The sequence below is a fragment of the Microtus ochrogaster genome, chromosome 8, assembly GCF_000317375.1.
Source record: "Microtus ochrogaster isolate Prairie Vole_2 chromosome 8, MicOch1.0, whole genome shotgun sequence".
NCBI lineage: Eukaryota > Metazoa > Chordata > Mammalia > Rodentia > Cricetidae > Microtus > Microtus ochrogaster.
In genome coordinates, this window is record NC_022015.1 from 54,465,745 (window position 1) to 54,479,983 (window position 14,239).

The 14,239-nt window shown below is 40.8% G+C and overlaps 1 protein-coding gene across 1 annotated transcript in view; it reads left to right on the forward strand.

The window, feature by feature from the left end:
- The window catches only part of Dock8 (dedicator of cytokinesis 8), a 198,337-nt gene that overhangs the window by 35,676 nt on the left and 148,422 nt on the right, over positions 1–14,239 (forward strand). Inside the window, exon 2 of the mRNA XM_005352086.3 lies at positions 12,770–12,872. Coding sequence (XP_005352143.2) covers positions 12,770–12,872 — 103 coding nt within the window. The remainder of the gene's footprint in view (positions 1–12,769; positions 12,873–14,239) is intronic.

Consider the following 14,239-nt stretch of genomic DNA (forward strand, 5'->3'; position numbering starts at 1 on the left):
TCTCTCTCTCTCTCTCTCTCTCTCTCTCTCTCTCTCTCTCTCTCTCTCTCGCCCAGTTTGTGTTGGGTGACTACTCCTGGGTATGGAGCCTTCCTTGGAATATGGACAACATATCAGATGTTGCTCACTGAAAAAAACTGCCAACAGCTCCTAGCTAGGGGTGGACTTCATGGACTCCCCTCCTCCATACTGGGATTTTGCCTGGCTTGCGTTTGTTAAGGTCCTGTGCCTGCTGTCACAGTCTCTGTAAGTTCTCATGTGCATCTGCCCTGTTGTGTCTGGAAAACACAATTTCCTTGAAGTCATCCATCACCTCTGGCTCTTCAGATGTTTCTACCTCCTCTTCCACACAGATCGCTGAGTCTTGAGGGGAGGAATCCAATGCAGTCATCCCATTTAGGGGTGAGAATTTTTTTATGTACTCATTTTTGCTTTATTCTAGAAAATGCTATAGTGATGGCAGAAAGAAACCAAGTTAAGAAAGTCGACAGTTGATGATGCATTGTTTGAGGAAGTTAGGAGACCACGGAGGCCAACACTCTGGTTTCACTGGCTTCAGTTTCATTGTATTTGCCATGTATTTTCATAGTGAAAATTATTCCTTGTTTTTTATTTAAATTTTATTTTATTTTGATATTATAATTACATCATTTCTTTCTGCAAACCCTCCCATGTACCCCTCCTTGCTCTGCTTCAAATTCATGGCCTTTTTGCACTATTGTTATATACATATATGTTTATATATAAACATATTTACTCATAAATATAGAAGTACAACCTGCTAGGGCTTATAGTCAATGAGTATAGTTTTAGGGCATTACCAGCTGTCCATTAGAATGAGTAATAGTAGGTTCTAGACCTATGCCCTATCTAGCCACAAGTAGTTGGCCTCATTGATTCTGTCAGAAATAGGTTTCATTTTATAGAGAAGCCTTTACATCCAATTTCTTAAAATGATTGGCTAACTCCCATAGCATTCATGCCACTATTGTAGTAGCAGTACTGTAGTTGCTAGGCAGATTATAGTTCCCAGGGTTCATGGTTGGGTGAGAGTGGCGATAGTGTGTGTAGTTATACGATACAGTTATATAGTGATAGTTAAGGTGAGGGTGATGATGGTACGCACAGCATCTTCCAGCACTGTGTGTGCATAGTAAGCCAGTAGGGATGAAGCTTCCACTTGAGTACCAGGTAGATTTCTCTATGTTCTATTGTCAAGAAGAAAACAAGCTCCAAGTGGAGTGTCTTCAGTGATCAACATTCTCTCGGGATAGATTGGCGCTGCCAGGAGCAGATGTGTCTTATTGTCATGAAAAGTCCTAACTTAATGAAACATTTTAAGTGCCATACTCTGTCTTTGAAAGGTTTGAAAAATGTCTGTCTCTGTACATCTAGAAAACCTAACTAACATGACTGCAAGCATGACTATTATAGATGACTGTCTATTAGCCTGTATTTCTTAATTATACAATACAGTTTTAAATGAGCTGCACAAACACAATAACTTAATCAAGAGCAGAAATATACATATAACAGAATTGACCTTAAATTTGTATCAATAAACCAAGATCCATACCAATGCAAAGTATTCACCTCTACAGCATATCCCCCTTTAAATGTAAACAAACATTTATAAACAATAATTTAGGAAATTTGGTTGTAGTTTTCTCCAAACTGCTTTTTGTCAGATGAAGTAATTTTTGGGGGGTGTTCACAGTGACCTTTCAGGGCATCTTGGTCCATCAAACCACATTAATCTGGAAGTTTTCCATAGGTTCTCATTTTCTGTGGAAACACAAGAAGAATCTCGTTTCCAAAGCAACATGTCTTTAAATCCAAATTTTGAAGACAAGATACCTTTAAAGTATATAAGTTGGTATACCTTAGCAGCCCATACAATGAAATATCTCTCTGTATGTAGCTCCTTCACAGTCAAAAAAATTCAAAGACAACACAATAGTATACATAATCCAGACTTTTTGTGTATATTCCATCTTTACATGGCTTATTTTTCTTACTCTCTTACTTTGTCTACAGTTTAATATTTATTTTATTATCTTTACTCCTTTAATCTATGACTATCTGTACTCTTTTATATTACATTTACTGTCTCTTTACACTTTTTCTTCTCTCTCCCAAGCCTATGTACATTTTTAAAACACACTGTGTCTTGTTTAGAGGTCTTTTATGTCTGTATCTGTCTATTGTGTAACTGAAATCCTTTTATGTCCAGGAAAGCTTCTCAAAATAGTAAGGGTCATTCTGCAGAAAACAGAAGATAGTTACTGACAAACTGCCAATATAGGTGGAACTGTCTTTGAAATTTCCTGCTTCATGGAAAAGTCTGCCAGATACTATGGGCTTGTAGGCTGAAGAAGGATACTCCAATATTACAGAAGAACTTAGGGCGACTGTCCAGGCATCATGATGTCTCTGTCAATTCTAGAGTTTTGGAAGTTGCTTACAATGCACTTCCTATTAACTTAGGTACTATTATGTCCTTCCGTTGTCTTTGATGGAGTTGAAGAATAGATAGTTATAATTATAGTTTTCTTTAGTTGTGGTAAGAAATAAAGTAGATATAAACTTTGTAACTGTAATTCTTGCTTGATATCTGTTTTATTATATGTAATCTTGCTATGTTAAAGCTAAAGCCTTCCTTTTTATTTAGACAGAAAAGGAGAGGTGATGTGGGAGGTGATGTATGCTCTGAATATGTTTTATTGTCATTGGTTAATAAGGAATCTGCTTTAGGACAGTGGCTTAAGAGAATATAGCCAGGCTGTAAGAGATACATAGAGAGAGAGTAGGCAGAGTCAGAGAGAAACCTCGTAGCCATCCACAGTGGAACCTTGCCAGTAAGCCACAGCCGTGTGGTAAAACACAGATTAATAGAAATGGGTTAATTTAAGATATAAGAGTTAGCCAACAAGTTCAAAAACACTGCTGATAACTTATGCTGGAGAGGTTGTTGGGTAAAGGGAACACTCCTGCATTGCTGGTGTGAATGCAAGCTGGTACAGCTCCTTTGGATATCAGTGTGGCGATTTCTCAAAAATTAGGAAACAACCTTCCTCAAGACCCAGCAATACCACTTTTGGGTATATATCCAAAGGATGCTCAACCATGCCACAAAGACATGTGCTCAATTATGTTCATAGGAGCATTGTCTGTCATAGCCAGAACCTGGAAACAACCTAAATGCCCCTCTACGGAAGAATGGATAGGGAAAATGTGGTACATTTACACAGTGCAGTACTACTACACAGTAGAAAAAATAACAACATCTTGAAACTTGTAGGCAAATAGATGGAGCTAGAAAACATCATATTGAGTGAGGTAACCCAGATCCAGAAAGACAAATATCATATGTACTCACCCATAAGTAGTTTTTAAACATAAGGCAAAATCAGCCTACAAATCACAATCCCAGAGAACCTAGATAACAATGAGGACTCTAAGAGAGACATACATGGATCTAATATACATGGGAAGTAGAAAAAGGCAAGATCTCCTGAGTAAATTGGGAGCATGGGGATCTTGGGAGAGGGCTGAAGGGGAGGAGAGAGTTAGGGAGGGGAGCAGAGAAAGCTGTAGAGCTTAATAAAAATCAATTATATATATAAATCATATAAATTTTATACACACACACATATAAAGAGTTAGCCAGAAATATGTATAAGCTAATAGGCCAAGCGGTGTTTTAATTAATACAGTTTCTGTGTGGTTATTTCACGTCTGAGCTGCCAGGGAACGAATGAGCTATGACTCAAGTATGTAGTGTCTTCAGCAACAGAGTCTTATTGTCAAGCTCTAGATGACAATCAAGATATAACTTGAAATATTTGGGAGGGGGAAGACTATGGAACACTACTGACCAACAGCTCAAAAAGATGTAACCTATTTATTTGGAAGAATATAATGTCTAGTTAGGTTATTAATTCTGCCATTATAGTGTGTCCATTTAAACTACCATAGTAGGTTTCATATTGTGTTTTCATATTTCCTCTACCCTGCCATCCTATCCCCCACCCCATTAAATTTTTTCAATTCTAAAGGGCTTGAAAGTTCAATCATTTTAAACACATGGGCAGATTGTATCTTTTGCAAACTCTGTGTTTTCAGTGATATGTGTAACTATACAGTACTAATTAAGATAGCCAAGCCCTACCAAACTTTAATGTTCTTTATAAAGATTTTCTGTTGTGTAATCCGATTTAAAAGGATTGATATGTTGGAGTGTGATATAAAAAAAATCAGAAAGTAATCTATGTATTAAAATGCTATAATCAAACCCATTCCTTTGTAGCTGAAAGTGAAAAGATGTCAAAACATCAAAACATAAATAACTAAAAGCAAAAAAAAAAAATAATAAAGTGCTTGAGAAACTTGTTTACATAGTTTCTCTAAGGGCATCTCAGGAACTTGACCTTACTTAATTATAGATCTAACCTTTCCCTGCTGGGGATGGTGAGGAATTGCACACAAAACCAAATGAGTTTGAGTTACGCTTCTGTCTGAGTGAGAACCAAGTATGCCTTGTTCCCTGAGATTTGAGGTTGACTTAATGATGAGGTAGGTTTCTCTGCGAGCCTTTCTGCTGGCACTGAATCCTCAGTCTTTACCTGTTCTCTAAGTGCACTTAGCTGTAGGGCACCTGAACCCTGCGGATGTTAAAATGCCTGTTCTAGCTGTGCTCAGATGAATCATAATCCCTGGAGAGGAGCCTGGACGCTTTCCTTGCTGAACAGCTCTCTAGCTGACTCTTAGGGATGCTGAAGTTTGAGGACCACTGCTGGGAAGAAAAGGATTCTGGGATAGACTGCAAAGTGGATATCTAAAGCTGGCTGAAGTTAACGTGTTGATACAGTCTTATTTTGAATTCCGGGGAGTTTTGTTTCTAAGTTCTGTTGTCTCAGTATGTAAAAGGAAAGTGCTGTGTATGTTCCCAACTAAGCATCTTGCATGATCATCTAGAAGTCTCACAGAGCATCTTCAGGTCTTCCTTATAACTATGAAACTTTGTTGAATGTTTTGAATTTAAGATGGGCAATAAGCAGTAAATTAATCAATATAAGAATAATTTCTTTATGTTTCATACTTGCCAAATGTCTTCTAAAATGTCCATTTAATGTTATTACTTCGGTCTTCTAAGCACTTACCATTTCTAAATACTAAGAATAATTTATGCCTAGTAGTATAAATTCTGCCATTAAAAAAAACTAAGTATGACATTATTCAGATATTACACATAGAGAAAAATACTGCATAAAATGCCACATTCCAAAAGCTTTCGGAAAGTTGGGTGGTTTTTTTTTTAGCCAGGATTCTGGGCTTAAAATAACTTCTTGGTACATAACTCAGACCTTACAACTTTACCAAAACAAACATAACTGGCATCTTGAATAGCTATTTCATGCACAGACTGTATTTCCATTTATTTGGGCTAATGAAGGGGTTAGTGAATTATACTAACACGACCAACACTTTAATAGCAATGAGTAAAGGGTCTGTCTTGTTGAGGACAGAGTTAGAGCTTTTGCAGGATGGAGGGGAAACAGAATCACAAGGCTCTGCGTCCAGGACGATAGAAAATTTGTACCAATAGTAATGGCATAATTGCTCTTGGACACTGTTGATGGAAACCGAGCCTTGCTTTCGGGAAAGGATGAACGTAACACTAAGTGTAAGTTCCCTGAGAGAGGGAGGCTTGGAGCCGTGGGCCGAGTGCTTGTTACCTTAGGAAGAGTGCATTACTTAAGCTAAAATCAGTTTTGAGAAAAGGTGGAGTTATTTGGGTACTCGGTCAGAGAAGGATGGGGAAAATGGTTCTTTTTAAAGTTAAAATAAAAACTAATCTTTCCTGCCGCCCCAGCTGCTGGGCATATCTGCATGTAGTGAAACAGTGTCCTTTAGAGGGGGAAGTCAGAGAGAAGCCTCTGGGGCCGTGCGTTTTCCTAGTGCAGCTGCTGGTGCGGCTGTGGTCCTGATTGTCCTACTTGGAGAGTCTCACCATGTTTGCAGTCAGCACTGGAAAGGAGCCCAGAGATCCCATAGCCCAGTTCCTCCTGTTCACACATAAGAAAGCTAAGGCCCAGCCTCTAATGAGTGCTTGAACCCAGACAGATTGCAGACAGCCTTCCTCAGGACGGTGTGCCCGTGGGGCCCTACTCTACTTCATCCTTCTACATACACACTGCACCAAGAAGGCTCAGCAGGGTGGTTAGAAATGCTTGAAGCCGGAAGGAGGAAACCTGATGTCTTGTGGTCTGACTACACTGTGCTCCTCTCCATCTGGGTTCCTTCTACCAATGGTTTTATTCCAAAAACTGGTTGAACCGCCTCCTCTCTTCAGACATCCCCTAGGCATCCCTGGGCGGAATTATGACTCCGGGTCGTCTGTTCACAAGAAACCATACACATTTCCCCATTAGATTTATAATGTTGTGATTAACCCACGGCCCCTCTGCCCACCTCTCACCACCCATTGGATTAGGATTCCTAGGAGCGTGAATGCATCCTCATCGTCAGTCTCCATCCCTCAGCTGAGGACCTGGTGCTTGGGTTGTTGCATCAGAGTTTGATGAGCAAATGGTGAGCCAGCCATTTTCTTATGCAGCTTCAGCAAATATTCGGCCTTTCTGGTTGTAAAAACCAGTCAGGATTGCAGGCTTAAACTGCCATTTTTCTGACCGTGCCATCAGAGTTGATTCAGAGCAGGTGTGTCAAGGCAGCTACACAATACTAGATTGGTGCAAATGGTCTAGCCACTGCATTGGGCACGCTCAGTTCTGCAGTTAGTTTATGGAGTCTTGGTCCCAAATGTCTGTTACGGTCATGGCTAATCTGAAGGGAAACATGGAACTTCTCTCCCTGTCCACTACCACCAGTCCCTCATCACCACGCTGACTCCCCATGAGGGTGACATGTTAAACGGATCCCAAGGCTCACTTCCAGTTAACTCTAGGAAAACAAAGAAGAGTCTAGTACTAAACCACTTAAATTCCTTAGGAGGAGGTTGACTCAGCCCACTACAGAATTATCTCCATGGTACAAGTCTGGAATCCTGAAATCTGTCGTGGACAGGTCAGATTTGATCTGAGAATCAAGGCAGAGGTAAATGCCTCTATACTAACATGGTCCTGTATGACCATTACTATAGAGCTAACCACTCATTCCAGCTTAGCTGTGTGGGCACAGTCCTTTAAGTTAGGCTCAACCAGAAGTGAGGGCCACTTTGGACAGATGGACACTGAACAGTCACTAGGGATTGAAGTTTCAAATCAGTAAATGTAATTGCTGATAGTTTTGCAAGTTCTTAAAATCCAATGGAACATGCCTTGCCCATGTGGGAAATCTTTAGACATGAACTTAAGCAGCTTCATATCAGAAAAAGAATTCAAATAAGGTAGCAACCAACTTCTCTTGCTGTGATTATTGAAAAGCTTGCTGGCCATGGGGATATTTCCACACTGTGTTGATGGTTATTCATCAGTTTGACAGAAACTAGGGTGACCTGGGAAGAAGGAACCTCACATGATAAATTTCCTATGTAAGACTGGCCTGTGGGCAATTCCGTGGGGGCATTTTCTTGGTTAATATAGGCGAGGGAGGCCCCAGACTATGATGGGTGGTGCCTTGCCCAAACAGGGGTTCTCTGATTATATAAGAAAGCAAAGTAAGCAGGCTGTGGAGAGAAAACCATTAGTGGTGTTCTTGCATGATCTCTGCTTCAAGCTGCTTCCTTGGGTTCCTGCCCTGGTTTACCTCAGTGATGGGCTGTGACATGGGAGTGTAAGCCAAATGGACCCTTTCTTTCTACACATTCTCTCTGGTCCATGTTTTATCACAGCACCAGAAAGTAACTAATACACACATACGGAGAGACTCATGATGACTCCACGTACAGTTGTTGGGCTTTACAGAGCTGCAGAAGTGATGCGTGCTCAGTAAAAACTATACTTCCAGGTTTTGATCTTTTCCCTGGTAGACAGCATATGTCAGGGTAATCCCAATGCCACACGCAGCATCAGGCTACAGCTTCCACATGGCCACGTGATTACAAAAGGAAACGATGATTCTCTGCAGTGTGCTCTCCTGGTAAGCAGTTGTATTTGGTCTCAAGGACATTAAACACGATAATTTGGGTGGGTATTGATTCCAGTGCCTCGAGCATGCTAGGTAAGCACTCTGCCACAAAACTACATCCCTACCCCTTCTTATTTAACTTTTAGACAGTACTGATCATAACTTTATAATTCTATTGCCATGACTTCACGAGTATGGGGGCTAGAGACATGCTGTCTAGTATTCCCACTTCAGAAAGACCACCATGCCTTTGATGAGAAAAGTGCTAGGCAGCTCGGAGACAACAGCAGAAGTCTTGGGGAGGAACTGAAGGCAGACATTTCTGAGAAAGTTTGTATTATCTACAAATGTCAGCAGGAAGGTTTGAAAAGGCCAGATGAGGGCCGGGCCTGTTGTCTTGTCCAGGCTCTCTTGTGACAACAGGCAGCATCTAAGTGTGTAAATTGATGGCCAGTGTGTTATCTGAGCTCCTACAGTGCTGAGCACACGCAAGATTATTATTTATGTGAGGTAGCTTTGGCTTGGGACAATCTAATCTGATTTTTTTTTAATTGGTGATGTTCCAATTTCTGATTAAAACCAGTTTCACTAAACATGTGGAGACAAAACCCAAACTTCCCCATTCCTAGTTGTCACCCTAGACTAGGTTATTTCTGCATTCACCCTAATTTTGTACTGACACTTGTAACTCTTATCTAGATCCGCCACAATTTAAATACAGCGCCTGCACCTCACATGTATGTAATGTGCACAGTTCAGTGACTCTTAACATAGTCAGAATTACTGATCTACCAACAGAATTTAGAACATTTTCATCAGTTCAAAAAGAAACTCTGCTCAGGGCAACTTTCCATTGCTCTCTAATCCCATTCACCCTTATCAATCACTAATCTACTTTCTGGTCTGTAGATTTTATTATTTCACTATTCTGGGAATTTTACATCCCCTTATTATTGGCCGAGTCCCACCCGGTCCTATAGTCATTCAGTCCCAAAGAAATACACAGAGGCCTACATTAATTATAAACTGGTTGACCTATTAGCTCAGGCTTTCTTTTTAATCTTACATATTAACCCATAATTCTTTTCTGTGGCTTGGTACCTTTTATCAGTGAGGCATTCTCAACTTGCTTCCTCTGTGTCTGGATGACAGCTGCAGACCGAGCCTTTCCTCTTCTCAGAATTCTCCTGTTCTGGTCGCCCCACCTATACTTCCTGCATGGCTACTGGCCAGTCAGCATTTTATTAAACCAGTACAACTAAGAAATCTTTACAGGGTACAAGACCATAGTCCTACAGCACTTCCCCCCCCATACTTTTTTTGTTCCAAACAAGAACTCTGAATCTAATATCCTTTGTTTAGTTTTTTCCCCCTGACCATTACCCATAACAACTTGTAACCAACACTCTAAACAATGACAAATATTCATAATTCATTTTTGGGGAATGTGGGTATGGTTTTCTTCTTCCTGCTGATTGGGGGTGCTGATAATCTTATGGGAACCTAAAGAAAATGTAGAATTATGATCAAATCCTGACTGAAATATTCTGTGAGGCTTGATTACCTCAACCAGCAATCTTGAAGCTATTCTAGATGTAGAACTCAGAGGAAACTCCAACAGAGGTCCTCTGAAATGTTGAATCATTTGGGCCATCTGCTACTATTGGAGATTTTTCTGGGGTGGGGGGGTCTTTCTTGACCAAATCTGATTTTTCTTAACCCAGAATAAATTCACAGCCTCTCATTTCCTGTGGAAACAAAAGCAAAACCTCTTCTCCAAAGTAACATATCTTTTGACTAAAAAATTTTGAGGTCAAGACATTTTCAAAATATATATATTGGACTAATCCAGCAGCATTTATAATTGAATGTCTTTTAGCAGCTGTTGTTCCTTCCTCAGCAGTCAAATAATTCAAAGACAACACAATAACATATAGTATCCAGATTCTCTGTGTATTTTCCACCTTTACATGGCTTTATTTTAAACTCTATTTCTTTTATTTTTATTTTTAATTTTTGGTGTTTTAAGAGAAGAGTTTCTCTGTGTATCTTTGGCTGCAATGGAACTGACTCTATAGAGCAGGCTGCCCTTGAACTCACAGAGATCTGCCTGCCTCTACCTCCCAAGTACTGTATTCTGTCAATCATGTTTTAAATAAACACTAATTGGTCAGGCAGGAAGTATAGGCGGGAAAACCAGACAGGAAGTAGAAATGATGCAATGAGAACAGGAGAATTCTGGGAAAGAGGAAGTTGATTCCTCCCAGTCCTGCACAGATCACCGAGGAAGCAGGATGTGATCTGCCAGATGAAAAAGGTACCGAGCCATATGGCAAAAATAGATCAGAATATGGGTTAATATAAGCTACAAGAGCTAATAAGTAGCCTGAGCTAATGGATCAATCAGCTTTATAACTTATAGAGATCTCTGTGTGATTTTCTTTGGGGCTTGCCGGCTGTGGGGAACCAAGCAGGACAGAAACCCCAACAAGCAGACCCCGTTCATGTTACAAGAAAGCCTAAGCTAATAAGCCAACCAGTTTATAATAAATGTAGACATCTGTGTGTTTATTTAGGACTGAACGGCTGTGGGACTGGGCAGGACAGAAACTTCTGTCAACACCTTAGGATGGTGCTGTTGGGTTTCCCCTGTGTACTACCGTGTAGCAGTACTTAATTCCTTTCTTTGCTGAATAATATTCCATCTATGATAGATGACTTTTGTGCATCCTTCAGCTACTGAGCTTTTGTGTTATTTCCACCTTTGGACTCTTAAGAACAATGCTGGGGGGTTGTTTGTTTGTTTGAGACAGGGTTTATCTCTGTATTCCTGGCTGTCCTGGCACTCACTCTATAGACCAGATTGGTCCAAAATTCAGAGATCTACCTGCCTCTGTCTCACAAGTCCTGGAATTAAAGGTGTACACCACCAGGCCCAACTAGCTATTGTGTTTCCTGTGTATAATGCTGTTGTGAATATTGATGTTTAAATTTTCTGTTTAATTTTCTGTTTTCATTTCTCATGAAGATACAGCTACTGGTGGGATTTTGGTATATATATAGAAATTACATGCTAAGCTTCCTGAGGAACTGCCAGATTGTTTTGGAGAGAACTATACCATTTATGTCCCTACTAACAACACATGTCTGTGCGATTCTATATCATCTGGCAACACTTGGGACTGACAGTCTAGTGCTCTGTTCTATTTATCCCCATGGTTGTGAAGAGGCATATCATTATGGTCTGCTTTACATTTCTCTGATGACTCACAGAATATAATAAACTACTCACTCCTGACACAGTGTTTTTCTTTACTGTTCAAACATTAAATAAAAACAGTGCTCTAGGAAATTAAGAACACAGTTCATATCGACTGCTGCCCCTGTCTGTGGTGTTCCATGCTTTCCCAGGCCCTAGTACAAGAGCCAGTAGGAGCATGAATGTATGCCAGGCACTTACTTCTTCCTCATGCTGAATCCCAGGAAAAAAACCCAATGGGCCTGCCTTGGTTTATTTGTCTACTGCTTGGTTTGTATTTCTGCCCAAGCAGTGCACAGATGAGTAGGGCCATTTGGAAAGCTAACAGGGTGCTTTTGTGGAAGGAGAAGTGATGACCACAACTAGCAATCTCCTGCCCATTTCTATGCTTCACACAGAAGGCTGGGAACCAAATGATGATGCCGTATACATTGTCATGGTGGAAATGTAAGTTCTGTTTATGTTTTTATATCTCCATAGTACATAGAAGCATTGTGTTTCAATTTTACATATGCTTTGGTTGGACACTGAGGATATTTCAAATATACAGCCTATTTGATCTTTAGTAATCTGATTAGTTTCTAGTGGTATCCATTAATGATTCTGGCTTCATGTGTTTTGACCTGATTGTACTATGAGTACATATTTGGGAACTAGTTTGAAAAGTCAACCACCATCAAATGATATGATGAGAAAATATTTGTGAGTTCCAGTAACCTAGCAAATGAGTGTCTCCCATGTCATTGGGTCATTTTCCTGGAAGCTGTTGAAAAAAAAAAAAACTCAATGCTGGGGAATTCTGGGTCTCACTGTGAAGGTGCCTGCAGGGAAGTGGGCATTTTCATGTGACAGTCTCTAGTGCTTTAGTGTCAGCCAAGCCAAAGCCTCAGCTGCCTGCATGGAAGGCAGGGTTAAAATGGCAGGTAAGGCCAGGCGGTGGTGGCACACGCCTTTAATCCCAGCACTCGGGAGGCAGAGGCAGGCGGATCTCTGTGAGTTCGAGGCCAGCCTGGTCTACAAAGGGAGTTCCAGGACAGGCTCCAAAGCCACAGAGAAACCCTGTCTCGAAAAACCAAAAAAAAAAAAAAAGGCAGGTAAGTAGAGTCAGAAAGGAGCTCTCCTTTCATTGTGGCAGCTCCTCTGGGCAGCCAGGGGTCAAAGGTTTAGGATATTTATATTGCACCTCAAGGTCTTTCTGCCTTCTGCCTTCAAATAGAGGCTAGCGGCCATGACTGCAGGTGTTCTGGCCCCTGTGAATTGCTCTAGGGTACATTTGGTACCCAGAAACCACAGTCTCCACTAACCGACCTCTGAATACACTTCAGTCTCTTCTGCTCAGCACTCAACCAACGAGAGCACTGTAACTTTTGCAGTGTTATTTTTTTTAAAATAATAATTTAGATTTCTCTATTTTAATTCAAGGTATTCATCGTCGGAAATCAGAAAGCAGTTTACACTCCCACCCAACCTCGGACAGTGCCATCGTCAGAGCATAAGTACATCCGGTTTTCCCTCCCTGCAGCTAGTAAGTATGTGTTCCAGGTTTGCTCGGCCAGTGGTCAGGGACAGAAGTGCCCAGCATCTAAGCTGCTCCCCACCTAGCCTTAGCTCATTTTGCACCTAGCATTCTCTGCTCACCACGTCGTGACTCTGCCTGCCTTTAGACATCAAACATCTCCTCTGTCAGACAGGATGTGTGTAGAACAAGACAGCCCAAGACTGGTTCTGATGTTCTCTGTTTAGGGGACTTTCAGGCTACTCAAACCCATTCCAATTATAGCTCATATTTGGGAAGGGGGGAGCCTAGACATTGACCATTATTTTTAGCATGCTTTGGTTGGAAATTTTTAATTGACAAATCTCAAAAGTTCAATTTACAACTCTTTCTTTGAAATAGTTTTCTTGGAAGTGAAATTTACATACTGTGAAATTGATCAATTTCAGCATTATGGTTTAGTAAATCTGGGAATTTTATTAGTTATTTAACTTCTATTCAGTCAAGGTCTAGAGTGCCACCCCCTTCTTTTGTATCCTCTGGATCCCATCCCAGGCAGTCACTGTTCCTTGCTGTGGTTGTAGTTGGCCTTGCCTGGAACCTCACTCCAGTGAAATCTATCACACGGAGAACAAACCTTTCGTTTTAAAACATAGTATATTCTCCTTTCAAGGTGCCAACTGGTGAGTGCATGTGGGTACCATATTATTTATGGACCGGAGGCCAGCTGTGTGTCGGGTGAGGCAAAACTGTCTTAACTGAGGCTGTTTGCAACCCAGAAGTGGGTGCCACTTCCTTTGAGGGAGCTGAGCCGGCTCTACCTTCACTTCCTCACACGGCACAGCCCACAGCCACACTCTCTGGCTGATCTAGTGGTTATCTTGAGAAGGTTAGGTTATTTTCTGTTTCTAGTTATTACTTCAAAACCACTTCTGCTCTTAGAAATTTTGTAAGCTTCCCCTGTTTCCTGTATCCGCCATTTTGTCGCCTGTAACAGTTTCCCCGCCGCGTTAACTGTGTGTCTGCAGGTATGTTTACTGACGTGATCTGTGATTATTTCAGAAGGATATAGTTTATGCATTGTGTCATTAATGAAACAGTACTAACGAATATATAGCACCTGCACTGTGAGAGCTTACCTGTGGTGCCAGCTTTTTGAAAACCCTGTGTATGACTTTGGAGCCTTGCTAGGCCACCCTTTTTATTCATCTTTTCCTGTCGGCTTCAGAACTTCAGGTTACGGCAGAACCACAGCCAAGTGTGTGGTGCCTGTGTTCTTGGAGTAAATAAACCAGGATGTGTTACATATATGCTTAACTGGGTGGTTTCTGACGAACGTTGTATTTCAAAGTGTGCAAAAAATTTTGTTGAAAAGTGATTGGATGTGCTTTTAAATT